General features: G+C 41.6%; 1 protein-coding gene across 2 annotated transcripts; it reads left to right on the top strand.

Annotated features, from left to right (window-relative positions):
- Positions 1-65: 65 nt before the first annotated feature.
- On the top strand, positions 66-25077 carry LOC123629088 (zinc finger protein 736-like). Of its 2 annotated transcripts, XM_045539040.1 has the most exons (6): positions 66-169; positions 3327-3486; positions 4971-5097; positions 5603-5698; positions 17527-17605; positions 21181-21247. In XM_045539040.1, the coding sequence occupies exons 2-6, from the start codon at positions 3472-3474 to the stop codon at positions 21227-21229; spliced, it is 366 nt and encodes a 121-aa protein (XP_045394996.1). In that variant the 5' UTR covers positions 66-169; positions 3327-3471; the 3' UTR covers positions 21230-21247. The 2 variants fall into 2 exon arrangements, with proteins under 2 accessions (XP_045394996.1, XP_045394997.1); XM_045539041.1 differs by lacking the exons at positions 17527-17605; positions 21181-21247 and adding an exon at positions 24895-25077.

Below are 25077 nucleotides of genomic sequence, written 5' to 3'. Positions count from 1 at the left end.
GTGAGAGCTGTCCAATCAGATGCGCAGCCGGGAAGAAGGAGGCGGCTTCCGGGATCTGGCGCGGCCTTTGTCTCTTCCGCCGGGCTCGGAGCAGCGTCCGCGCTCCGCTGTCGCTCCTGCAGGGGGCCCAGGTGTCTCTGCCGCAGCCCGTGTCACCCGTGACCTGCAGGTACTGGGGGTCCCTAGGGAGGACGCGGGGACGCCCCGGAAGCTGGGACGGGGCGAGTGTGCGGTCGGCGCTCCGAGGGGGCGGGGGCCGGGCGGGCGGCCGGAAGCGGCTGTGGGGACGCGGCCTCCCGGCTTCGCCTCCGGAGTCCGGGACCGAGGTCGGGCCGAGGCGCGCCGGGGCGTTCGGTCCCCTCGGTCCGCGGGGCGGGGCCGGGCCGGGCGGGCAGCGGGGCCCTGGGCGTCCTGGCCCGGCCCGGCGTGTCCTGCGGCCCCAGCCCGAGCGGCTCCGGGCGGCCGCGCGTCTCCCCAGGTTGTGCGGGGACGACGGGAGGGTCCTCCGGGGACGGCGGCGACGCTGTGCGGGGCTGGTGCGGGAGAGGAGGCGTAGTCCGTGAGGGCCTCGTCCCTCCTCCGTCCTGTTAACAGTTAAACTGGGGAAGCGTGGAAACTTAGAATCGTTTATTTAAGCAAATAGTAATTGGTGAATCTGCACGTCCCCAACCGTGGTTTGAGGTCTTGGGGCCACTGGAGGGGCTTGAAGGAAAGACTTATGAGGCGGACGAGGAAGCAAACCAAATTAAACAATTTATTGGGTACGGTTATAGCGGGTTTATTTGGACTATCCACGTGGTTGTTTTCGGGTTTTGTAATCAGAGTTTTAGGGCATTTTGTAGTTGTTTGCCTAAGTTTTTTTCCTTTTAAGTTGTATTTACAGGAAATGCGTTTGAGTCAGAATTAGGTTTCCATAGGTAGGAACCAGAGCAGTATGGCCCCTTCAGTTTAATTGCTCCTTATTTAATTATCTTAAAATTCCCTAAAGGGACTGCTTTTCCCTGCATTTTCCAAATATATGGGAAGCAGGGTCTCAAATCCAAGACTCAAATCCAGTTTGCCCAGCCTAACTGTTCTAACAGGGCCTGTTGGAAATCCCAAATTTCCGGTTCCTTCCCCACATTCCTAAATGCCTGCTACCCCTCCCCAACTCATAACATTATCAACTATTTGTCCTATATTTATTTTTCAAGCAGACAAAATATTTTAATTATTTTTTCACAGGGCTGTGAGTGGCTTTTTTAAAATATTTGTTTTCTGTTTCTAAACATTTCACAGGACCGTAAAGCAGAGAATAAATTACCTGACACTCCCCTGTAAAAATTGTATGTGCTCCTCATCCTTTTATCTTCCCTGGGCTCACACACCTTACCAGATTATCTTTAGGTTGAGGTCCCCTTTGAAAACTTTACAGGGTGACGTGTCCTCAGCCATCCTTGTGTCTTTTCCTGGTCCTGGTTTCACAACTGTCTGGGGATGACCCAAGATACCCACAGTGACCGTGTCTCCTGGAACATGTGGTGCATGTCAGCTCTGTGTCAGTTTCTCCCAGAGGACAGTCTGAGGAGTGGGGCTGTTTCCTCTAGGGAGAACAGCTGTATTCCCTGGTGCTGATAGGAGTCTACCGTTGTACCCTTCATCTGAAAAGCTAACCCACTGGGACATTAAGGTTTTCTTTCCTAAATCTGAGCTTCCATTTTTTTGGAGACACATTGGTGCTTAGCCAGTAAAGTGCTGGTATTGGGAGGAAAGGGCAGAAATGATTCCTGCCCTCTGGGTTCTTTTAGACTTTTGAAGGGAGGGAAAACTGTACCAAAAGACAAGGAAAACGTGCTCAAGTCAGGCAGTGCAAAAATCTGCAAAGACATTTGCACTTCCGGCACACAGGCACAGCACAGTGTCCCCTGGGATGGTGGTCACTGAGTCCTTCAATGAGCAGGATGAGGGTGGGAGGATTTCCAGAGTGATCAGATGGTCTGACTTGACACTGGAGTCACACGTATCTGTGCTGCACTCACCATCACCTTTCTCTGAATACGTCACCTTGAAAAGATTTATTCATTAATTATAAACTGTGTTTTATCAGTAGAGCCTGAAAGATAATAAAATATTTCCAAAGAGGGGCAAGAACAAGGTGGCTTTCAGGGAAAAAAAAATCTAGTCGTATATCCCATTTGTTAAAAAATTCTTTTTTATGTTATTTCTTCCCCAGAGTCAGTGGTGTAAGGTTCTGAGTTCAGTTCAATTTTGGGGTATTTCAAACAGAATCCCAGAGCTTAGCTTTGGGAATGCTACCAGGGAAAAGAAATATCTTTTATTCTGTACAGTTTTTATTTCATCAGTGGCAGAGAAGAAAAATGAAAAAGCTGGGCCGAAAGTCTAGATTCTGCTAGGAATTATGGGACGCTTAGTGCCTGACCCCCAGGGTGTTAGGAGGGTGAACTCACACAGTGAACGTGAGGTCCCAGCACGCCGCAGGCAGCATACTTGGGAGCACTCAGGGCGTGGTCAGTCAGCATCGCCTTAATGCACGTGTCCATGCAGTTTTCCAGATGGCTTCCTCAGATAGAGCTGCCTTCTGCAGCCTCCGTAAACCTGAAAGGGCCAGCGGAGAATGTTTCAGGACGGTGGGTGGTGGTCTTCATTTGGACCAGAATTATTTATGTTGTGATGGAAGTGTTGGGTGTAAGGAACTTGGTGCTGTGCCTGCTGTCTCTAGCTGGCGGAGACTGTTCACATATCTGAGGAAGCAACATTAGCATTAACAGGAGACTTGTGAATAAAGCCCAATCCATGGACCACCTCCACACCTGCTGAATCACATTGCTTAAAGTGGGACCTGGAATAACAGTTGATTTATGTGTCCACTGAAGCTTGAGACGTGATGCTCAGCTAAGTAGCACAGCCCAGGCTTTCAGCTCTACTCCATGGCCAGGTTGAAGGAACACGGTCACCTGTGCCCACCCTGCAGATTCTATTCGTCAGGGTGGGAGCATCCATGTGGTTTTAATTACCTGCCTCATGTGATTCTGAGGTGAGGCCAGGGTCAAGCATGTGGGCTCCCAGATCAGTTCATGAGAGTTGAGTCCAGCCTTTTTTCCAAAGTCGAGGTCACAGGACCGGCGCTGCTTGGGTTTGCTTGGGGGGAAACCAGTGTGGCCCGTATTCCCGCTGCTGCAGCAGAAATTGCCGGTGTCTGTGGCAGGGGAGGGCACCTGAGGGCAGGGAAGGAGAAATGCACATTTTGGTATTTATGTGGGAGCTCGGTGTCCCCGATTCTCTACTGTGACAAAGGGCAGGTGAATGTCGTATTTTCTGCGCTTCAGGGTCCTTCCGCCTGCGGGTGTGGTGGTAGCAGATGGAGGGGTCGCGCTGAGGCCTTGACATGCACATTCTCAAGATGCAGCTGTGACCTGTGCAGATGACCTCAGCTGAGAGGGCGCCTTAGAGAGGCCGGAGGAAGAGGAAGAAATGGCTGGTTCTCAGGTAAGTTCTCCCAGGTCAGGGGCTGTGTCCACTTTCACTGCTAGAATGTCCTGTATTTGGGATTTGCAAACCTTTGCTTCTCTGCTTCTGGTGGTTCTGCCGAACAAGATTGTCTCAACTACTTAGTTTCCATTCTTCTTCAGATACTCAAGGGCTCCTTAAAATCCTCCTCCCCTGCATAGCAGAGCCTTCTCTGCCTTCTCTCCATGCAGGCTGTTCACATAGCCTGCACAGTTCCCACCGTGAGTTTGTGGCCTGCAGGACTGAGCATGCTCCCTTTCTGACAGAGCAGCACGGGAAGATGTGGATACCGGAGAATCCTCTGGGGCACGGGGCTGGGTCCTCAGCTGTCAGTGGGGGGACCTGTCCTGTGAGGTCGCATGTGGATGCCCCGTCATCCTTATGCCAAACAGGATTTTAAAAGGCACATTCAAAGAGGATGGTATAAATTGCCCCAGATAACTCAGAAATTTCTGGAAAACAGTTTAATTGGAAGAGTTGTGCTCTGTAGGATGCTGCGGGACTATTTAAATAAAATAAACCATTAGCGATTACAGAACATGGGAAATATATATGTGGTTTGAACTTGGCATAAAACTGATATTATTTATGATTGGATTCACAGTATAGGTATTTATTGGTGGCCAGTAATGTCACAGCAGTGATGTGGTGTCCTGTGCACATCAGCACCTGACACAAACTTACGGTCTTAACAGTTGGTGTGAAGTTTACTTACTCGGTTAAAGCGGTCTCTGACAGACTCCTCTACTGTAGTGATGATTTTCTAAATTGTCAGTAAGTATCATGGGGAGTTTTACTCAGGGAGGTACATAAATCATCACATTTCATCTGGCAGTTCTCCTTTTTCTTGGTTTTGGTTTTTGGCTTATAGCTTGCTTTGGAGAATGAAGGCTCTCATCTTTGTGTACTGGTCAGGTGAACCAGGATAAAACCCAGGTTCTACTACTTGCTGTATGTTTGACAAGATATTTTCTATGGGCTGGAAGAGTTGGAATTACTGGTGAGTGTGTGAGAAATGCAGAAACTCAGGCCCCACTCCAGATCTCCTGAATCAGAATCTGCACTTCAGTACGATCTCCAGTTCACAGCCGTGCACATTGAAATTTCAGTCATGCCTTTCTAACTCACCTTGACTTTTCCACATGAGAAACATATACAGCTTATTGTATATGATGTGTATATGTATACAGCACTCAAAAATGTATATGCCTCTGTGGATGCCCTTAATTTATATGAATACTTTATCATGCACAAAAGTACAGTATCTGCATGTTTTGTGGATCTCTTTGCTGCCCTCTGTCCCCAGAGTAGAGAATGCATTAGAGGATGTTACTGTGTTAATTGCTGGGTAATTCCAGTCACTCACGTAAGTCAAAGCCACTTCTCTTCCCTCTCTCGTTTCACCTTTAGTGAAATTAAGAGCGTTGGCCATGGCTGTTTGGTAAATACGTTTTTCCCCCTAGGGATTGTTGACATTCAGGGACGTGGCCATAAAATTCTCTGTGGAGGAGTGGGCGTGCCTGGACCCTGCTCAGCAGAATTTGCATCGGGATGTGATGTTAGAGAACTACGCAAACCTGGTCTCTGTGGGTGAGGATGACTTCCTTTAGGAGTCTTAATGCACCCTAAGGGTTTTATTTTCTTATGGAATGTTGTATGGGAATTTCTGCTTTGCATGAATGACTTTCAGAACAAGAACTGCTTTCAAGGAACACTTTGGGGCTTGCTGGTGTAGAAAGGAGAATCTTCAAGTTGTTTTATCTTGATATGAACCTTCCCTTTCGTGAGCTGGCCTGTATACTTCACTCCAGATGGGTGACAAGTCTAAAAATTTGGTAGCATAAAACATTGTTCTCCAGACCTTAAAATTCAATTTTGACCACCAGTGTTTCATTTAAATACTAGATAGTGGAACTAAGAACTCACAAAGTTTTAAATAATTTCTAAATATCCTCCTGGTTCTGTGAAGAAACAGTATTTGGAGTTTAATTTTCCAGAACCTCTACAATGTTCTTTCTTCTCTACTAAGCACAGTACGAGGTTGGTAATTGGAGAATCCTGGCACGAGTCACGTTGCCTCTTTCTAATGACACAGGTCTTGCTGCCTCTGAGCTGGACCTGATTTCCTGTCTGGAGCACAGGCAAGAGCCCGGGCCTGTGAGGAGACATGAGGCAGGAGCCACACACCCAGGTAGGTGGGAGTGAATGCGGCAGATGACACAGGTGAGAGGGCCAAAGTTCAGGGAAGAAGCCAGACCTTAAAATGTAGTTTGGGAATCTCTGCTCGAATGGAGATGGTTTCTGAGAAGCCTGGGTTTCTTTCTCTGGCTGTCACCTAGGGGCATCTTCTGCCCCATGCTCTTGCATTCTCTAGGGACCCTACTTCCCTTCAGTGACCTTCCCTCAGGGTTACAGTGAGAGCCGAAGTCCTCTTCGTGGCTTATGAGAAACTGCATGATCTGCGTCCTCTTCCATTGCTTTTGGGGACATGGGAATATCTGCATAGTTTTGAGGAACTCCATTTGGAAGTATTTTTTACCTTCCCTTATTGCATGGTGTCTGAAACGTGTGTGAGTAGTGGTGTTATTGATATTTGCTTCAGAAATCCCAGGAGCACCAGCGACAGACGCTCATTTTCTGTTTTGTATTTTCCTGTCATGTGGAGGTTTCCATTGCTATGTTGTCGGAATTCATACCCAGTAATTTCATTAAAATACTAAGAATCTCCCTAAATATAAAAATGATATTTTAACTTCAAATTTTTATAGTATGGTATAAACTGAGATTAATAATTTAAACTATATTTCCATTTTCCTGAACTGTAATGCATCTAAGTGTATCCACTCCTTCCTAGATTTCTTAAATGTACTGTGTCATTAGGCATCATAGAATGTGATTCCCACTTTGAACTTTTTTTTTTTTTTTTTTTTTTTTTTTTGAGACAGAGTCTTGCTTTGTTGCCCGGGCTAGAGTGAGTGCTGTGGCATCAGCCTAGCTCACAGCAACCTCAAACTCCTAGGCTTAAGCGATCCTACTGCCTCAGCCTCCCGAGTAGCTGGGATTACAGGCATGCGCCACCATGCCCGGCTAATTTTTTTCTACATATATGTATTTTAGTTGGCCAGACAATTTCTTTCTATTTTTAGTAGAGACGGGGGTCTCGCTCTTGCTCAGGCTGGTCTCGAACTCCTGTCCTCGAGCGATCCACCCGCCTCAGCCTCCCAGAGTGCTAGGATTACAGGCGTGAGCCACCGCGCCCGGGCCATTAGTGTCTTTTAAATGCTTATTTATTACAGCTTTCTCCTTAGAGCTTTTCATTAATGATTGTAATGCATTTTCTGTAAAATTTTACTGCTGCACACTGCATGCCAAGGATTCAAGATTCCTATTCCCCAGGAGTCCACAGTCATTGTAGTTATTTAGAAAAATGTTTTCTAAATTCATAACAATATTGCATGCAGAATTTTATTCATAAATATTCCTTTATTCTTCCTTTGCATTATCATATTACTGGGTTTTTTGGGCGGGGGGTCATTTCCTTGGCATCAGTTTATTGTGTTTTTGGTTTTACCTGTTTATTATAATTTTTGAAGAAAGATTTACAACTTTATATACTTTTATGTCAATGTGGAGCTTAATTAAAATATGAATCAGGCATAGTTCTATCAACTAAATTTTATGTGTGTGTGTCTGTTTGTCTCTATAGATATGACTCTAACTTTGTTCATGGATTTTCTTGTATATTTCTTCTTCTGGCTTGTTGTCAACAGTCTGTTTTATCTTGCCTCGGTGAGTAGTCATGGCAATAGTCTTAATTTCTCTGTGTTTACTGATGAACCTCCATTTTCTTCATGTGAGAGAAATACTTTTGTGCTTTGAAGCTAATTTTTGGAAAGCTTTTTAACTTTGTATCTCTTTTAGTTATCCATTTAAAAAGTTAATTGTGGTAAAAATGTAAAATTTACCATGTTAAATTTTTAAGTGTAAAGATCAGTAGTGTTAATTATATTCACATTGTTACTCACAAGACCTCTAGAACTTTTATATCCTGCAGAACTAAAACTTGGTGCCCATTGAAGAACTGCCCATTTTACCCTCTTTCCAGGCCTTGAAAAACACCATTCTACTTTGTTTTTATGATTTTGGCTGTTGAAGATATCTCATACATTATCTGTCATTTCGGTACTGGCTTATTCAGTTGACATAATATTCTCAAAGTTTCTCCTCACTGTAGCCTGTGGTGAGATTGTTTTCTTCCAAGTCTGAGTGATATTGCATTGTATGCAGGTGCCACATTTTCTTTAACTGGTCATGAGTCGAGGGACATCTGTGTTGCTTCCACCTTTTACTTTTGTACCCGGGTATACAGATATCAATTCCAGCTCCTACGTTGTATACTTTGGATACCTACTCAAAGTGGGATTGTGGGATCGGATGATAATTTCATTTCGAATGTTTTGAGGAACCCCCATGCCGTGTTTCATAGTGGCTGCTCATTCTTCCCCACGAGCATACCAATCTCTCCACATTCCCAATAGCTTTGTTAGTCTTTGGTTATTTTTTTGTGGCCACTTTAATAGTTGTGAAGTAATATCTTACTGTGGTTTTTATTTGTATTTTTCTAAAGGCTATTAATTTTGAGCATCGTTTCAAATCCTTGTTACCCATTTTTATCTCTTCTTTAGAGAAATATCAGTCCAATCCTTTGTCTATTTTTTATCAAGTTATTCACTTTCTGTTGTTTTGAGCATTAAGATATTTTATATATTCCAGATATTAACACTTATCAAATACGTGATTTGAAAATATTGTCACCAATATCTTATGTAGTATTTTCACTCCACAAAATGTTTTCTTTCATGTGCAGAAGTTCTGGAGTTTGATGTCCCTTTTTTATGTCATATCCAAGAAAATGTGCAAAGATTAATATCATGATCTTTCCTCTATATTTTCCTTCAACAGGTTTGTAGCTATATTTCTCATGTTTAAGTATTTAAGCCGTTTTAGATATGTTTTGTATATGATGCATGGGTAAGGTTCGACTTTTTCCATGTAGACGTGTAGTTTTTACACCGTTTGTTGAAAGGCTCTCCTTTCCCATGGTGTGGCCATGGCAATCTTGTGAAAGATGATTTGATTGTATACACAGGGTTTTCTGTTGGGCTCTCTATTCTTTTCCATCATCTGTGCATCTGTCTTTGAGCCAGGACCCCATTGTTTTTATTTCTGTAGCTTTGTTTTGAAATCAGAAAGGGTAGTTCCTCTTTTTGTAAAGAGGATTTGGCTATTCACAGTCTCTACAATTTCTTTTAGGAAGTTTTTTGTATTTCTGTCAAAGTACCATTGAGATTTTTTTTATTTGAGGACCATGAGCCACAGTTGTATTCGTTCATTTCTGGCATCCGAAGTTGTCTTTGATGACATCCTTGGGCTGAGACTCTTTGCCAGAATCCCTAACTACTACACGACTACGACCAAGCACTGTACAGGGTTTTCTCTGTCTGTCTGTGTTACACAGGCCTACCCATTCCCCCGCTTTCTTGTTGTCATCAGTGTTAGTTGGGTGGATTTGGTGTTCAGCACGAAGGTCCTCTACAAACTTGACATACGTAGGTTCCGGGTAGTTGGATACAAGCACACAAAGGTGGGTGTGGCCCTCGTCTGAGGCGTTGGCAGATTTGTGAATGTCACATGCAGGCAAGGCCATCGTGGGTGAGGGTGGCCTCCAGCAGCCCTGTGTGCAGTTCTAGTGTCCACTCCACCTCCAGCAGCCATGCCTTGCTCAGCCGTGCCCACGGGTTACGGGAGCAGCCGAATCTTGACTGCACCTGAGCCTCCACCACCGCAGCACTGTGCGGCAGCGGGGAAAGAGCACCGTTGAGATTTTTATAGAGATTCCCTTGAATTGGTTCAACACCGTGTGTTATGCTGACATCTTAACAATATTAAGTCATTGGACTCTTGGGAAAGAATTTGTTCAAAGTTTCAAAGTGGCTTTAACCTTCACATATTTTTGGATTTGCCAGTTTCTCTTTTGTTTTGATTTCTAGTTTCATTTGTTCAGAAAAGAAAAATTGTATGATTTGTCTTCTTAAATTTGATGACTTGTTATGAGTCCAAAGAGAATGTGCCATATATGAGTAGTATATTGTATATGCCACTGCTTTTGACTGTAGTTCTGTGTATTTCTATTCCGTTTGATTGGCCTATAAAATTGTTCAAATTTCCTGTTTCTTATTGGTCTTCTATCTGACTTTCCTATTCTTTATTGGAAGTGGGGCTTGAAGTTTCCTACAATTATTGTGTTGCTGTGTATTACTTGTACTTCTGTCCATATTTGCTTTGTATATTTGGGAACTCTGTGTGTGTGTCTATGTGTTATAGATTGCTGGTAAATGGATCAGCTGTACCCTTACATAATATTAACCTTTGCCTTTGCAACAGTTTTTTGACCTAAAAGTGCATTTTATCTAATTATGGCCACCTGACCCTGTTGTGGTTATTATTTGCATGGAATAAATTTTATCCTTTTATTTTCAGCCTATTTTACTCCTTACAGCTAAAGTGAATCTTTTTTAGGCAGCATGTTATATTGTCTTCTTTGTTGTTAATCTATACAGCCATTTTATTTCTTGTCATTAGGGAGTATAATTCATTTCTATTTAAAGTAATTACTGAAGGAAATGAAGTTACTATCAACATTTTGTGAATTGTTTTCTGTTTCTTGTAGCTATATTTTCCCCCATTTCCACTCAGAGTGCCTTAATTTTTGTCCTTTTGATTTTGTAGTGGCAAGCTTTGATTCCTTTCCCATTTCCTTTGGCTTGCTTATTTTTTTGTTTTTGTTTTTACTTTCTTTTTATTCTTTTCCCAGCATCAGAAGATAAGCCATGACTTTTTACTTACTTTCTATGGCATTTTCTTTGTGATCACCTTGAGAAATGGAATTTATATCATACATCTTAAAGTTATAGCAATATACTTTAATTTCATAAAACTTCACTTCCACTGAATACAAAAACTATACCTCTTTACATTCCCTTCCTTCATTATGAATGTCGCAAATTGTAATTTTTTGTATTGTGCATCTATTAACAGAATTTTCCACTATAAAAAAATTCTATAGTAAAATTTTAAAAGTTTCGTATACCATCATTATGATAGTGGAGAACTCTATATCTGTGTATAGATTTACCTTTAGCAGAGAACTTTATAATTTTGTGTGATTTTATTATGGTGTTTAGCATCATTTCATTTTTCAACATAATGGACTCAATTTAGCATTTCTTGCAGGGCCGTTCCACTGACTCTCATCAGATATATTTTCTTCCACTCTTTGGGTTGTTTTTTTTTTTTTTCACATTGTTCCTTGTTTCCTGTACCGTGCAGAAACTTTAGTTTTATGTATTCCCATTTGCTTTTGCTTTTGTTTTCTTGTTTTGTAGCATGTGCTTTTTTGGTTTTGTATCCAAAACGTCATTGATGAGGCTTGTGTGAAAGAGTTTGTTCCCTATGCTTTCTCTGAGAAGTTATACAGTTTTTGGTCTGACATTTGATATTAATCCCTTTTCAGTTAATTTTTTTTGTCTTCTATTTCATTTTACATGTGGATAGGTACTATTTAACATCATTTATTGAATACTTTCCCCTTTTTGTATCTTGGTGCCCTTTTCAAAAATTAGTTGACTGTATGCACATGGGTTTATTTCTGCTTTCTCTTTTCTGTTTCATTGGTTTGTGTGTCTGTTTGTATGTCAGTACCACACTCTTGATTAGCATAGCTTTGTAATAGTTTCCTTCAGAAGTGTGATACTTGCATCTTTGTTCTTCTTTCTCAAAATTGTGTTGTCTGTTTGGGGTCATTTGTGGTTCCACAGAAATTTTAGAATGTTTTTCTATTTCTGTGAAAAATGCCATTGAAATTTTAATGGGAATTGCATTGGATCTGTAGCTTTGTGTACTATGAACATTTTATCAATATTATTTTTTCCAATCAATGAACAAGGGGTATTTTTCCATTTATTTGTTTATTTACTTTTATCAATATGTTACAGATTTTGCTAACAGATCTTTCACCTGTTTGTTAAATTGACATTAGAATTTTAAACTTTTTTATGCTTTTGTAAATGGGACTGTTTACTTTTTTCTGTTTATTTTAGTGTATAGAAATGCAACTGATTGTTGCATGTTGATTTTGTGATCTGCAACTTGATGGATTTATTCTAAATAGATTTTGGTATAGTCTTTAGGGTTTTATATTTATGAGAGAAGATTACCTCATGTCCCAGCAGAGAGAATTTTACTTACTCATTTCTGATTTGAATGCCCTTTTTTTCCCCTAACCTAACTACTGCGTCTCAGCCTTCTAGTACTATGCTGAATAAAAGTGGTGAGATTGGGCTTCCTTGTCTTGTTCCTGATGCTAGAGGAAAAACTTACAGTGTTTCACTGTTGAGTATAATGGTATCCAAGGGCTTCTTATACATGGCGTTTATTATGTTCAGGTACATACATTTGAATGTATATTATTTTGAGTTTTTATTATGAAAGTATGTTTAATATTGTCAAATGTTTTTAATAAAACTTTTAAGATGATTATATTATTGTTATTTTTTATTCTGTTTTTATGGTATATCATTTTTATTGATTTGTGTATGTTGAAACATCCTTGCATCCCAGAGATAAATCCCATTTGATCATGGTGTGTGATTCTTTGAATTTGATTTCTCATATTTTGTTGAGACCTTTTGCTTGTGTCTTCATCAGGGATACTGGCTTGTAGGTTTTGTTTGTTTGTTTAGTGTCCTTATCTGGCTTTAGTATGAGGGTATTGATAGCCTTGTAAAATGAGTTTGGTAGTGTTTCCTCCCTTTAATTTTTTGGAAGTGATTGAGAAGTATTGACATTAATTCTTCAAATGCTTATAAAATTCACTGAGGGACTCACTCGGCCTTGAAATTTGTTCTTTGAGGGATTTTTATTTATTCTCTCAATTGCCTTTCTCATTGGTCTGTTTAGTATTTTTGTTTCTTCATAATTTAATCTTGGTGGGCTTGTTTCTAGGAATTTATTCTTTTTTTTTTTTTTTTTTTTTTGAGACAGAGTGTCACTTTGTTGCCCGGGCTATAGTAAGTGCCGTGGCGTCAGCCTAGCTCACAGCAACCTCAGACTCCTGGGCTTAAGCGATCCTACTGCCTCAGCCTCCCGAGTAGCTGGGACTACAGGCATGCGCCACCATGCCTGGCTAATTTTTTCTATATATATTTTTAGTTGGCCAGATAATTTATTTCTATTTTTTTAGTAGAGACGAGGTCTCACTCAGGCTGGTCTCGAACTCCTGACCTCGAGTGATCCACCCGCCTTGGCCTCCCAGAGGGCTAGGATTACAGGCGTGAGCCACCGCGCCTGGCCATGTTTCTAGGAATTTATTCTAATATATCCAATTTGTTTTCATATAATGGTTAGTCTTTTAATATATATTTTTGAATTCTGTGGCATTAGTTATAATATCTTCTCTTTCATTTATAATATTTTGAATCTTCTTTTTTTTCCCTTGGTTAATCTAGCCAGAAGTTTGTCAATTTTGTTTTCTTTTAAAAACTCAACAGTCTTTTTGACCTTTTCCATTGGCTCTCTAGTCTCTATTTAATTTTTTTGCTCTAACCTTTATTTCCTTCATTATACTACCATTGGGATTATTTTGTTCTTATTTAGGTTCCTTGGGGTTTAAAGTTAAGATATTTATTTAAAATCTTTATTTTTATGTTAATGTAAGAATTTATCAGTATAAACTTCTGTCTTAGAGCTACTTTGTTGCATCCCAGAAGTTCTGGTTTGTTGTCTTCCCAATTTCATGTGTCTCAAGGTACCTTTTATTTCCCTCTTGGTTTCTTCTGTGACCCTTTAGTTGTTCAGGAACACATTTATTATCCACGTATTTGTGAGTTTTCCAGTTTTACTCCTGATATTGATTTCCAGTTTTATACCATTGTGATAAGAAAAAAAACTTGATATAATTTTTATCTTTTTTTTTTTTTTTTTTTTTTTTGAGACAGAGTCTCACTGTGTTGCCCGGGCTAGAGTGAGTGCCGTGCCATCAGCCTAGCTCACAGCAACCTCAAACTCCTGGGCTTAAGCGATCCTCCTGCCTCAGCCTCCCGAGTAGCTGGGACTACAGGCATGCGCCACCATGCCCGGCTAATTTTTTCTATATATATTTTTTAGTTGGCCAGATAATCTCTTTCTATTTTTAGTAGAGACGGAGTCTTGCTCTTGCTCAGGCTGGTCTCGAACTCCTGAACTTGAGCGATCCTCCCGCCTCAGCCTCCCAGAGTGGTAGGATTACAGGTGTGAGCCACCATGCCCAGCCACATTCCATCATTTTAACTTGAAAAATTCCCTTTACCAGTTCTTGTAAGACTGGTCTACTGGTGATGAATTACCTCCATGGGCAGTCTTCATTAGGTTTCTCTTTATGTATTTTGAGCCTTATGAAATTGGATTTCAATACTCGTTTCTAGATTTGGAGAGTATAAGGATATTATATCTTTAAATAATCACTTTTTTCTTTTTCTCTTCTGCTTCTGAAAATCCTAAAGTGCATATATTTGCTTTATTATACATTGTAAAGCCCATATGCTTTCTTTACCTTTGCATTTTTTTTCTTTTAATTGGCTACTTTCAAATGAACTGTCTTTGAGTTTGCTGAATTCTTTTCTCCATGATTTAGTATCCTTTTAAGGCTTTCAATTACATTTTTTAGTTCTACGTTGGTGTACCTCACCCTGAGGGTTTGTTTTTTAGTGGTATTCATGCCTATATTAATATTCTCATTTTGTTCATGCATTTTTACAGAAAACTTTTTTGTTATAGTTCAGTGTTCTTTTCTATCTGATATTTTATTTATTTATTTTTATTTTTATTTTTAATTAATTAATTTATTTATTTTTTGAGACAGAGTCTCACTTTGTTGCCCAGGCTAGAGTGAGTGCCGTGGCGTCAGCCTAGCTCACAGCAACCTCAAACTCCTGGGCTTAAGCGATCCTCCTGCCTCAGCCTCCTGAGTAGCTGGGACTATGGGCATGCGCCACCATGCCCAGCTAATTTTTTTCTATATATATTTTTAGTTAGCCAGATAATTTCTTTCTATTTTTAGTAGAGACGGGATCTCACTCAGGCTGGTGTCGAACTCCTGACCTCGAGCTATCCACCCGCCTCGGCCTCCCAGAGGGCTAGGATTACAGGCGTGAGCCACTGCGCCTGGCCTATTTTTATTTTTTAAAGGCTGGTTAAGTGAAGCAGTAGGAGTGGAGAAGGAACAAAGGAATCTGTAACTGTTTCTGATCAATTAGTTGTAAACATCACACACTCGGGCCAATCAGGCTATCTGAGATTTCAAAAAGATGATTACCTTAAATTCTTTGTTAGCCAGTTCTCCATTATTTTGCAGATGATTACCACAGATTCATTAGTTTTCTTTGGTGGTGATCAGGTTTGCCCGATGGTTTATGATTTGTGTATTCCTGTGTTTGTGTCCCTGACTATGAAGGAGCACTCCCCTCTTTCAGTCATTATCGACTAGTTTGAGAAGTTAAATATCTTGCCATATTTCATCCATGGGCTGATGATATTTTCACGGAGATTCCAGTCAGTTGAGTTTGGAGCCAGGTCCCATGACTGCTACTGGGACTGTAGCGGATTCGTGGTTGGCAGAGCACTCAGTTATCAGGGCATCGTACACTCATGCATCCTGTCTATTCCCTGGGGAGACTGAGCTTTCTTCGAGATCTTGCTCAGTAGGACTGGCGCTGAGACGAGGAACTGCAGTGGTTTCTGCAGATCAGGGGCTTCTACAATAGGTGTGGCAAGTTTGTCTCAATGACAGGCTTCTGAGAGTGCTGTCACCCAGGTCTCTGGATGGGCAGGACTGACCCCTGATCCCAGCTGAGGGGGCTGTGACTGATTCACGGGGCTGCTGCAGCTGGGACCTCAGTCTTCGGTTCTGTCTCTTGGTCCATGGCGTGTCTCCCTGCAGGTGTTGGCGTGGGCAGGGCTGCTTCCAGACCTTGGCTGACAGGGACTGGAACTGAGTTCCAGGGATTCTTAGATCCACAGTGAGACTTGCGTTAGCAGGCCTGCCTTCATGGACGCAGACGGATGCGCTTCCAGACTGCTCCCAGGTTAGCCAGCCTGCTCCTGGGCTGTGACTACCTGCAGCTGGAGGCAGCCGGGTTCCAGTGTTGCTTCAAGATCCACATTCAGGGCTCGGTGTGGTGGCTCACGCCTGTGATCCTAGCACTCTGGAAGGCTAAAGCGGAGGATTGCTTGAGATCGGCAGTTTGAGACCAGCCTGAGCAAGAACGAGACCCTGACTGTCCTAAACACAGAAAAAATGTGTCGGGCGTGGTGGCATGTACCTGTAGTCCCAGCTCCTGGGGAGGCTGAGGCAGGATGATGGCTTGAGGCCAGGAGTTGGAGGTTGCTGTGAGCCAGGCTGACGCCACGGCACTCTCGCCCGGGCAACAGAGTGAGACTCTGTCTCAAGAAAAAAAAAAGATCCACATTCAGATCAGATTTGGTGGTGCTACATACAGGTCACAGATGGATGTTTCTCCCTGAAGATCCCAGTGCGGGCGGGAGTTCTTTTCCCCCGACCATTAATGAGAGGTGAAGAAAGTGGGTTTGGGGCTGAGTCAGGGGCCACAGACAAGACCAAGGGCATCAGGCCTCACCTGAGACACAGGTGGCTCTGAATCTTCCTGGGTATCTTGGCAGATAGTGCTAATGGCGAGACCAAGGGAAAGCGGACCGTAACTAGGTCCCCAGTGAGATGTTGCTACCTTTTGTTCTGTAGCTGGGACTGTGATTAGGCAGCCTGTCACATGGGTGAGGACCTGCCCTCTCACAGCGGCCTTACTGCTTGGTTTTGAGCTGCCCTAGGGCACCACAAGCTCAGTTCTGGATCCCGAAGCTCCCACAAAAGCAGTTTCATCTGGGCACGGCTGCTGCATTGCGCTGTAGGGTACAAATGGGGGGGAGGTCCTGTTCTGTCATCTTGGTGACGTCCTCTCCTGTGAGTTTCACTTTTGTAAATGTTGCATGTCAGTTTGTCTGGGACTTTTAGATTCAAAAGTTCTGAAGCAAAATGCTCACATTTACATGTAATATAAGAATTGAATTAGATTATGAGCAGACACCACATGTGTTAAAATGTTGGAAAGTTTAAGTTTACTGGAAGGAATAAGGAATCATGGAAATTTATATATCTTTTTTCTCAGCCTATATCTAAATGATGGTATAATTTAATCCAAAATGTTTGTTTTATGGCAGTAATTACATGACATTTTATAATGTTTATGTTGTTCCTTTATTTGGAAACATAAAACTTTGCTTAGCTACTAAGGACTGTATTATAGCCATTGTATGTTGTATAAAAGTAGTACCAATACACTCAACAACATAAGAAAGTTTCATTCACTTAAATTTTCTCAGTATGGCCTTTTATTAATGATTATAATGCATTTTATGGGAAATTTTACTACCATACCTTAAATAGCATTGATTCAATATGCCTGTTTTCAGGAGACTCAACCTGTCTTTTCCATTCCCTTTAACACTCCATACTAAAGGAAGCAGTAACCAGTCTTTAGGTAGCCCCAGAAAACCTGAGAGCTTTGGACACATGTTCCATTCTTTTCTTTGTTTTCTGAGAGAGAAACAAGGTCTGGGAAGATTTTTTTCCTGATTCCATTCTGCTGTGGTGCAGAAAGGTAACAGACTTAATTTCATTCTTTCTTAATTTCATTCTTCTTGGCTTTGTGCTCACTGTGGGGGTACTGCAAATTGTACTTTTTTTTTTTTTAAGCATGTTTTGTTAAGTTGGTGTATCAATGGAGAAACAAAGGCCTGAAGTTTTTGATTCAGTCATCATGCTGATGTCTTCAGCTTGGAATACTTTTCTATATGTTATTTGTAAAGTATATAGTAATCGGAATTTTAAATTTTTTTGGTATATTTCAGATATATTTTCTCATTTCACCCAAGTCCTGTGGACAAAGAAGTGCATAGAAGCTCCATTCCAGAAAGTGATACTGGGAAGGTTTGTGAGTTGTGGTCTTGAAAATTTACACGTATGGAAAGACTGGGAAAGCGTAGATGAGTGTGAAGGGCAGAATGGATGTTATGATGGACAGAACAAGTGTAGAACAACCACCCATAATGAAAATATCAGTGATACTGTAGGTCAAGAGCATAAAACATTTTGGAAAAAAGCTTCATTTATATCAGATACTTCTGCTGAACCATATGTTTCTCTAAGTAAATATCAGCATCAATTTTTGGAGCATAACTTTTATCAGAAAGAAAATTTGGAAATTCTAGACTGTGGTGTGATGAATGTTCCAAATAATAATTTGGACCAATTAAAATACAGAATTGGATTAAATGTTCAGTCAAACATTTCTGAAGATGTGATATCTAAAAATGAAGGTGAGATTTCTAAATATGATCGATTTGATAGGTCATTTGTTAAAAGTTTATTATTTTTCCACCAAAACATAATACCTTCTTCTACCAAAATCTCCAACAGTAATCACTATGGGAAAGTCTTCACTTGTTCATCTAATCAATATCATGGAATAGATAATTTGGGAAAATATCACACTTACAATAAAACTTTGATGCCCTTTAGCCAGGGTTCTACCCTAAATAATGACCAAGATATTTACATTGCAGACAGAAATAATCACTGCCGTAACTCTGAGAAAACCTCTAATGAAGTGTATAGTTCTAGAAAATATCCGAAAATGCATGTTCAAGAGAACGATTACAAATGTAACAAATGTAAGAAAGTCTTTTTTCAATACTCAAAGCTTATTGTTCATCAGTGTATCCATATTCAAGAGAAGCCTTACAAATACAATAAAGGTTTAGAAGCTTATACCCAGCCTTCAAAACATACTCAGCATCTTGGAATCCATTTTGGAGGAAATTCATACAGATTCAGTAAATGTGAGAAAGTCTTGAGTCAATCATCAAATCAAAGGGAACATAACATAATCCATGCTGAAGAGAAACTCTACAAATGTAAAGAATGTGGCAAATCTTCTAATCATATTTCACATCTTGTTAAACATCAGAGAATTCATACTGGAGAAAAATTTTACAAATGTGGTACTTGTAGCAAATCTTTTACTCGATCCTCAAGTCTTATTGTGCATCAGAGAATTCACACTGGAAAGAAACCCTGCAAATGTAAAGAATGTGGCAAAGTCTTTAACTGTAGTTCACGTCTTACTCAGCACCAGAGAATTCATAATGGAGAAAAATTTCACAAATGTAAAACAAGTAGCAGATCCTTTAGTCATTCCTCAAATCTTGTTGTGCATCAGAAAATTCATTCTGGAGAGAAACCCTACAAATGTAAAAAATGTGGCTTGTCCTTTATCTGGCCTTCAATCCTTAGACAACATCACAAAATTCATACTGGAGAGAAACCCTACAAATGTAAGGAATGTGGGAAAGCCTTTAAGTATAGGTCCCTTCTTACAAAGCACTACAGAATTCATACTGGAGAAAAAGTTTACAAATGCAGTACGTGTAGCAAATCTTTTACTCATTCCTCAAGTCTTATTGTGCACCGGAGAATTCATACTGGAAAAAAATTTTACAAATGTAATACATGTAACAAATGTTTTACTTATTCCTCAAGTCTTATTGTACACCAGAGAATTCATACTGGAGAGAAACCATATGAATGTAAGGAATGTGGTAAAGCCTTTAAAACCAGTTCACAACTTACTCAGCACCAGAGAATTCATACCAGAGAAAAATTTTACAAATGCACAACATGTAGTAAATCCTTTATTCGTTCTTCACATCTTATTGTTCATCAGACAATTCATACTGGAGAGAGACCCTACAAATGTAAAGAATGTGACAAATCCTTTAAGTATAGTTCACATCTTACAAAGCACCAGAGAATTCACACTGGAGAGAAATTTTATAAATGTAATAAATGTAGCAAATCTTTTATTCATTCCTCAAGTCTTACTCAACATCACAGAATTCACACTGGAGAGAAACCATACAAATGTGATGAATGTGGAAAAGCCTTTCAAAATAGTTCACATCTTATTCGACATCAGAGAATTCATACTGGGGAGAAACCCTACAAATGTAAAGACTGTGGGAAAACCTTTACCTGTAGATCATACCTTACTCGACATCAAGGAATTCATACTGGAGAGAAACCCTACAAATGTAAAGAATGTGGCAAGGCCTTTAACTGTAGGTCATACCTTACTCGGCATCAGAGAATTCATAGTAGAAAGACTCTATAGATATAGCAAATAAGAAAATAATATCCAAAATACATAACGTAGAAATTACCAAAAATATGACAGAAAAGGAAACCTTATGGATAAAATAAATGGAAGCATTTAATTAAAATGCAAATTTCATTCTATTGGGGGATTCCCAGAATAAAAAAACTAAAGCACAAACACTTTGAAATTTTATACCAAAACAGAATATCTATTATGGAGAATAATCCAAATTCAAAGCAATTATATGATTTTTTCATATGGTTCAAAGGAGCAAGAACGGCCGGGCGTGGTGGCTGACGCCTGTAATCCTAGCACTCTGGGAGGCCGAGGTGGGTGGATCGCTCACCATCAGGAGTTCGAGACCAGCCTGAGCAAGAGCGAGACCCCCGTCTCTACTAAAAAAATAGAAAGAAATTATCTGGACAACTAAAAATATATATAGAAAAAATGAGCCGGGCATGGTGGCGCATGCCTGTAGTCCCAGCTACTCGGGAGGCTGAGGCAGTAGGATCGCTTGAGCCCAGGAGTTTGAGGTTGCTGTGAGCTAGGCTGACGCCACAGCACTCATTCTAGCCTGGGCAACAGAGTGAGACTCTGTCTCAAAAAAAAAAAAGCAAGAACATAGTCATTCGATACTTTATTTGTGTTGACAGTATTTGACTTGCTTGAAAAGCAGGTATTGATGTAATTCAGCTCTCAATTCAGTTGATGCTGTGCCTTAATTTCTAGTGTTCATATGAAAATATATGATCTTTTCTCTGCATCAGAACTACTAGAGATTATTCTATATTAAGTGGATATAATTAATATGAATTTTTCCATGGCTGTATAATTAAGATGTAAAACCCATGATGAAAATCTAAAGGAAGATGCAGCTTGTCTTTGACTTATATTATAAAACATTCATGGATATAAGCATATGGTGCATGTTGAGAACGTGACTCTTCTGAGTTTAAGTGAGGGGACCAATCTGAATTTACTAAATAAATCATTTTTTCCAGTTGGTCCTTACACGGAACAAACTAGCCACTTAAAATGCTGAGTTATTTTCATAGTAGAATCAAGTAGAAGTCTTGAGTATTATTTGGTGTGATAGAAGACATAGTAGAAGTGTTGAATGTTACTTAATGTGATAGAAATTAATATGCCTTCACAGATATCAGTCAAAAGTAAAGATTACTCCTATCTGGAATGTTATAAATTATTTCCAATCAACATTCAGTAAATAATTAGCCTCACAGGGGTGGGAAACTTGTGGCCTTAAGGCAACCTATGTGGCCTTGTCGATTCTTAAGTGTGACCTTTTAACAGAATCTGAAATTTACGGAACAAATTTTTTTACTAAAAGCGGTATAGCAGACAAAGATGAAGCTTTTCTTACTCATTTGGTGCTTTAAAAACAACAATCTTGAAATCAGAAGACCACGGATGCCCCCACCACGTGATACCTCGAGAAAAATGCTCCTGGAGTTCTTGCAACTGTGTATTACCAGGGAGCATATACTGGATTTTCGGATGCTTTCTGAAGACTGTTTGAACATAATTTGTTTGAATCGATATAACTAACTGATTTTTAAAGTTTAACACAGATATGTAAAGAAGGAATTGTTATCCTGTCATCAACTTTACACTGTCTCATCATGTCTAAGACTGTGGATAACATGTGGAAATAACATTGTATTGGGTGACAGAGTGGCATGATTTCTCTAGTAATCTCAATTCCCTCGGGACTTAAAATTCCTATACTGGGAGGATATTGTCATAGTTACTATTTTGTATTCTTTTCTCATTTTTGTAATCACTGGGATATTGTGATAGTTATAATAAAGTTTCTGTGGGAGTATAATTAGAAAACATACTTTTTAGATCCTAAATCACTATTTATATAGTTTTGCCCCATAATTTTTTGCACATGCTCTCTGAGTCAAATGCATAGAATCTTCTTTTTATTTTAAGTTACTTAGAATGCAATATCTAAATATGCTAAGCTAATAGTTTATATAATCTAATCATTCTCAGAAATTAATTTGAAGATATGAGCAATTCTGCAGTGATATATTTAGTTATGCTTTGTTTAATATACTTTATTTTCTCCATTTTCAATTAGAGAATGAAACTACCTAGCCAAGCTTTTTTTTTTAATTGTTGTCTTCCTTTTAAGACAAATGTACTGATTTTACTGGACTGACTTTTTCAGATAGAAACAGAAGCTTCAAAAATCATGCAGTTGTTTTGACATTTATATAAAAGTAAGAAACACACAGGGCAGTGCTCTATGTGAAATAGATGCTTAATATTATGGAGCAAAACGTTCTTACTGGGGTGAGTTTGTAGATGTAGGTAAGAGACTGAAATGTCCAGAGTGGAGAACTGGCATCAGCTCTGCACGTGCAGAGGGGACATCTGTTGCCAGGCTGCGCAGCTGACTCTCTGAATTTAGAAAGAAAATGCATCTTGTACAATTTTGTGATCGTCTCCAGCTTTTCTCTCTCTTTTATTTTATCCCCACCTGCGTGTGCACCACAGCCCTTCTCCCTCTTGGCCCGTGTTGTGGCTGCGTCCTTCTCACTGCTCTCCGGTGTCACGTCGTCTCACGCAGGGCTTCGTTCTGAGGATTGGTATGAAGTTTTCGTGATACAATGATAATTTGTTTCTGACTGGGAGAGTTTGAAGACATGCGTTGGTTTTATACACACGGTTTAGAGCACTGAATTGAAATAAGAGGAAAGTGGTGCCAGGAGCCCAGAGCACTAAGTCAGGCGGTGAGCACTGTGGGAGACGTGGAGACAGAACAACCGTGACCGTGCTGTGTCTCTCAGAGAGGCGGATGGAACGTACTGGAAAGCGTATATGGGAAACACTTTTGCCATGTGAGAAGCAGGCTGAACTGAGCTCACAGCACTGACTCTGAGTCACAGGTAGTTACAAGGGGTGTCGTCGTATGGCCAAATGTGACATAGATGGGATGGGTACTTTGGGGATATTGTCAGTTGCTGATTGTCAGGGTGGTGGGTTCTGTCCCCATGGTTGGGAATTACTGGGCAGTGTGCGGACCAGGTGCTGTTTGGAGTTTGAGATTGTCGCAGTTCTTCAGACCTCGATCAGCTTTAGTGGCAGGAGATGGGGTGGTGGATGAGTTCAATTTTGTGGGCGTAGCTTTAACATGTCGTGTTGTCAGAGTAAGTGTTTGAGACGAAGATGCCGCTGGGCGACTGAGCTGGGCAGAGTAAGCAAGGTGTGCCGCCGTCACACACAGTCCCAGTTTCCCAGGGAGCTGTGTGTGTGACCCCCGTGCACTTATGCAGAGTATAACCCCAGCTCAGGTGATATCTGCTGTAGGCGGGTGACCCTCCAGGAAAGCCGGCCCACAGGTGGCACGGACCCCTCTTATTGCCACTCATGCTGTCAGTCAGTCATGTCATCCATGCTCTGTTTGGGGCGCTGGGAGAGGGAGGGACGATGGGACGGTCAGATGCACTGGACACTTTAGCCTGAAACATTCTACCCACTTTTTAGGATAGAAACGTCCGTGTTCTTTTACAGCCTACGTTCCCCTTTCACCCAGCCTGTCTCGAATGGAAAGTGGGTTGTGAATTGTGGAAATGGGTACAGTGAGGTTGGGTTGCAGGTTAGGTTCACACAGTTCACATGGACACAGTTGAAATGTAATAATGCACCGTCTTCCGTAGGTACTGGTTTGTGTTCGGGCATACCAAGAGAGGACTGCTGGGTGGTATCGGAATAAAAGACGCGTGTTTTGCCTTATGTCCGTGGCGAGTGTGCAGCGGCACAGGACTGCTCACACAGTCCCCTGACTCCAGGCGCGCTGGTCTGTTTCCATTTCCTCTCTGACACTGTCCACACTCGCTGTTGCTCGCGCACACTAGGGCTGGCGGCTGCCCCGCCAGTGTCACGCCACATCCCTACAGCAGCAGAGAGTGCACGTCACCAGGATAGGACGTAGAGTTTCACTGGAAGCTGCTGCTTTTAAATTCAGAAAAGGCCATTCTCCCTTTGCATTGCTCTGCCTCTTGCTTTCTTACTACTGTTGAGGTTTTTCTGCAAGTTTGCCAGTCCAGGGAACCCAACTAGGGGACTAATGTTTGGGCTCATATGTATGGTTGTCTTCTCCATTAAGGCCTGGGAATGCAATCAAATTGACAGCTTACCGTGACTGGTTTTACGTGGGTTCTGGTCTTGGTTATCCAGATGGGAAGGGGGGCTCAGATGTGGACTGTCCATATGGGGATGGGGAGGGGGAATATTTCCATGAGTACATGGGGTGTGATTCTGAGTACTTTATTTGCCTTGTAGGCTACTCGACTCTGTGGAGAGCAATCAAGACAGATCACCCAAATGAGAATAAGTGGTATATATGCCGTGTGTGTGCGCACCTGTGTGTGAATAAATAGACAGACATTAGACATTCATTCATTCTCAAGAGAGTCAGTGTCACCACTGCTGCGGCCATCACCGCCAGCAGTGCTTTCTTTGCCTTTGGCAGAGAGTCTAAGGCAGGCAAAGGAGTGGGAAAGCCCTGCGGGGGAGAGAGGGGAAAGGCAGGCCCTGACAGGAGGCGGTTGGCACGCTTGAGGAAGCTGAATACCGGCCGGCTCCAAGAAGGGCGTCCCACGTGAGGGGCCGTGGGGTGCACCCGTGGCTCTCCATACCACTCCAGTCGGTCCAAAGTTGGAAGCAGGGACGAACGTGAGGGAAGGGACGCCCTGAGGGCTTTAGCCTTGGGGGAGTAGGGCGACAGATAGCTGCAAAAGTGCATTAGGTCAGGCTTGGTGGGCCGGTCCCACGGGTGGCTACAGAGGTGGTGGGTGTGGCGTCACCAGGGTCAAGGGCAGACTTTGAAAATTCTATCGCCCAGCCCAGAAAGGCTCCCTTATCATCTGCAGGCAAACCGACACCTTTCGTGCATAGAGAAACGTCGTTCGGTGTTTTTACGGAGGCGGTGGCGATGAGGACGACCATGACAACTGCTCCTGTCCCGCTCCTGCCGCTGCCTACACAGGTTGGGAAATGCGTTAAAATCTTCACCCCTCCCTCTCCCCAGCAGGCTGAATGGATGGATCGATCCCCCCACTCGTGGCCAAGGGAACCCCAGGAAGACCCTAAGAAGATGACTGCTTGGCCCTGAGAAGGCAGGTCAGACATACCCGGTCACGCCCCCTCCCTTCTCAGAGCTATCCTTCGCTAACTCGTCAGCCGGCCTGAGGCTATCTGTCTGCGAGACAGA

The sequence above is a fragment of the Lemur catta genome, chromosome Y (assembly GCF_020740605.2).
Source record: "Lemur catta isolate mLemCat1 chromosome Y, mLemCat1.pri, whole genome shotgun sequence".
In the NCBI taxonomy this organism is placed as follows: Eukaryota; Metazoa; Chordata; class Mammalia; order Primates; family Lemuridae; genus Lemur; species Lemur catta.
The sequence above is the reverse complement of the archived record's forward strand: the minus strand, read 5'-3'. Positions and strand labels throughout refer to the sequence as shown.

What these genes read in the sequence shown, in the direction of transcription:
- LOC123629088 (XM_045539040.1), top strand. An exon ending in CGCAAACCTGGTCTCTGTGG is followed by an intron (nt 5,098 to 5,602) that starts GTGAGGATGACT and finishes CTAATGACACAG; the next exon opens with GTCTTGCTGCCTCTGAGCTG. An exon ending in CAGAAAGTGATACTGGGAAG is followed by an intron (nt 17,606 to 21,180) that starts GTTTGTGAGTTG and finishes TTTTACTAAAAG; the next exon opens with CGGTATAGCAGACAAAGATG.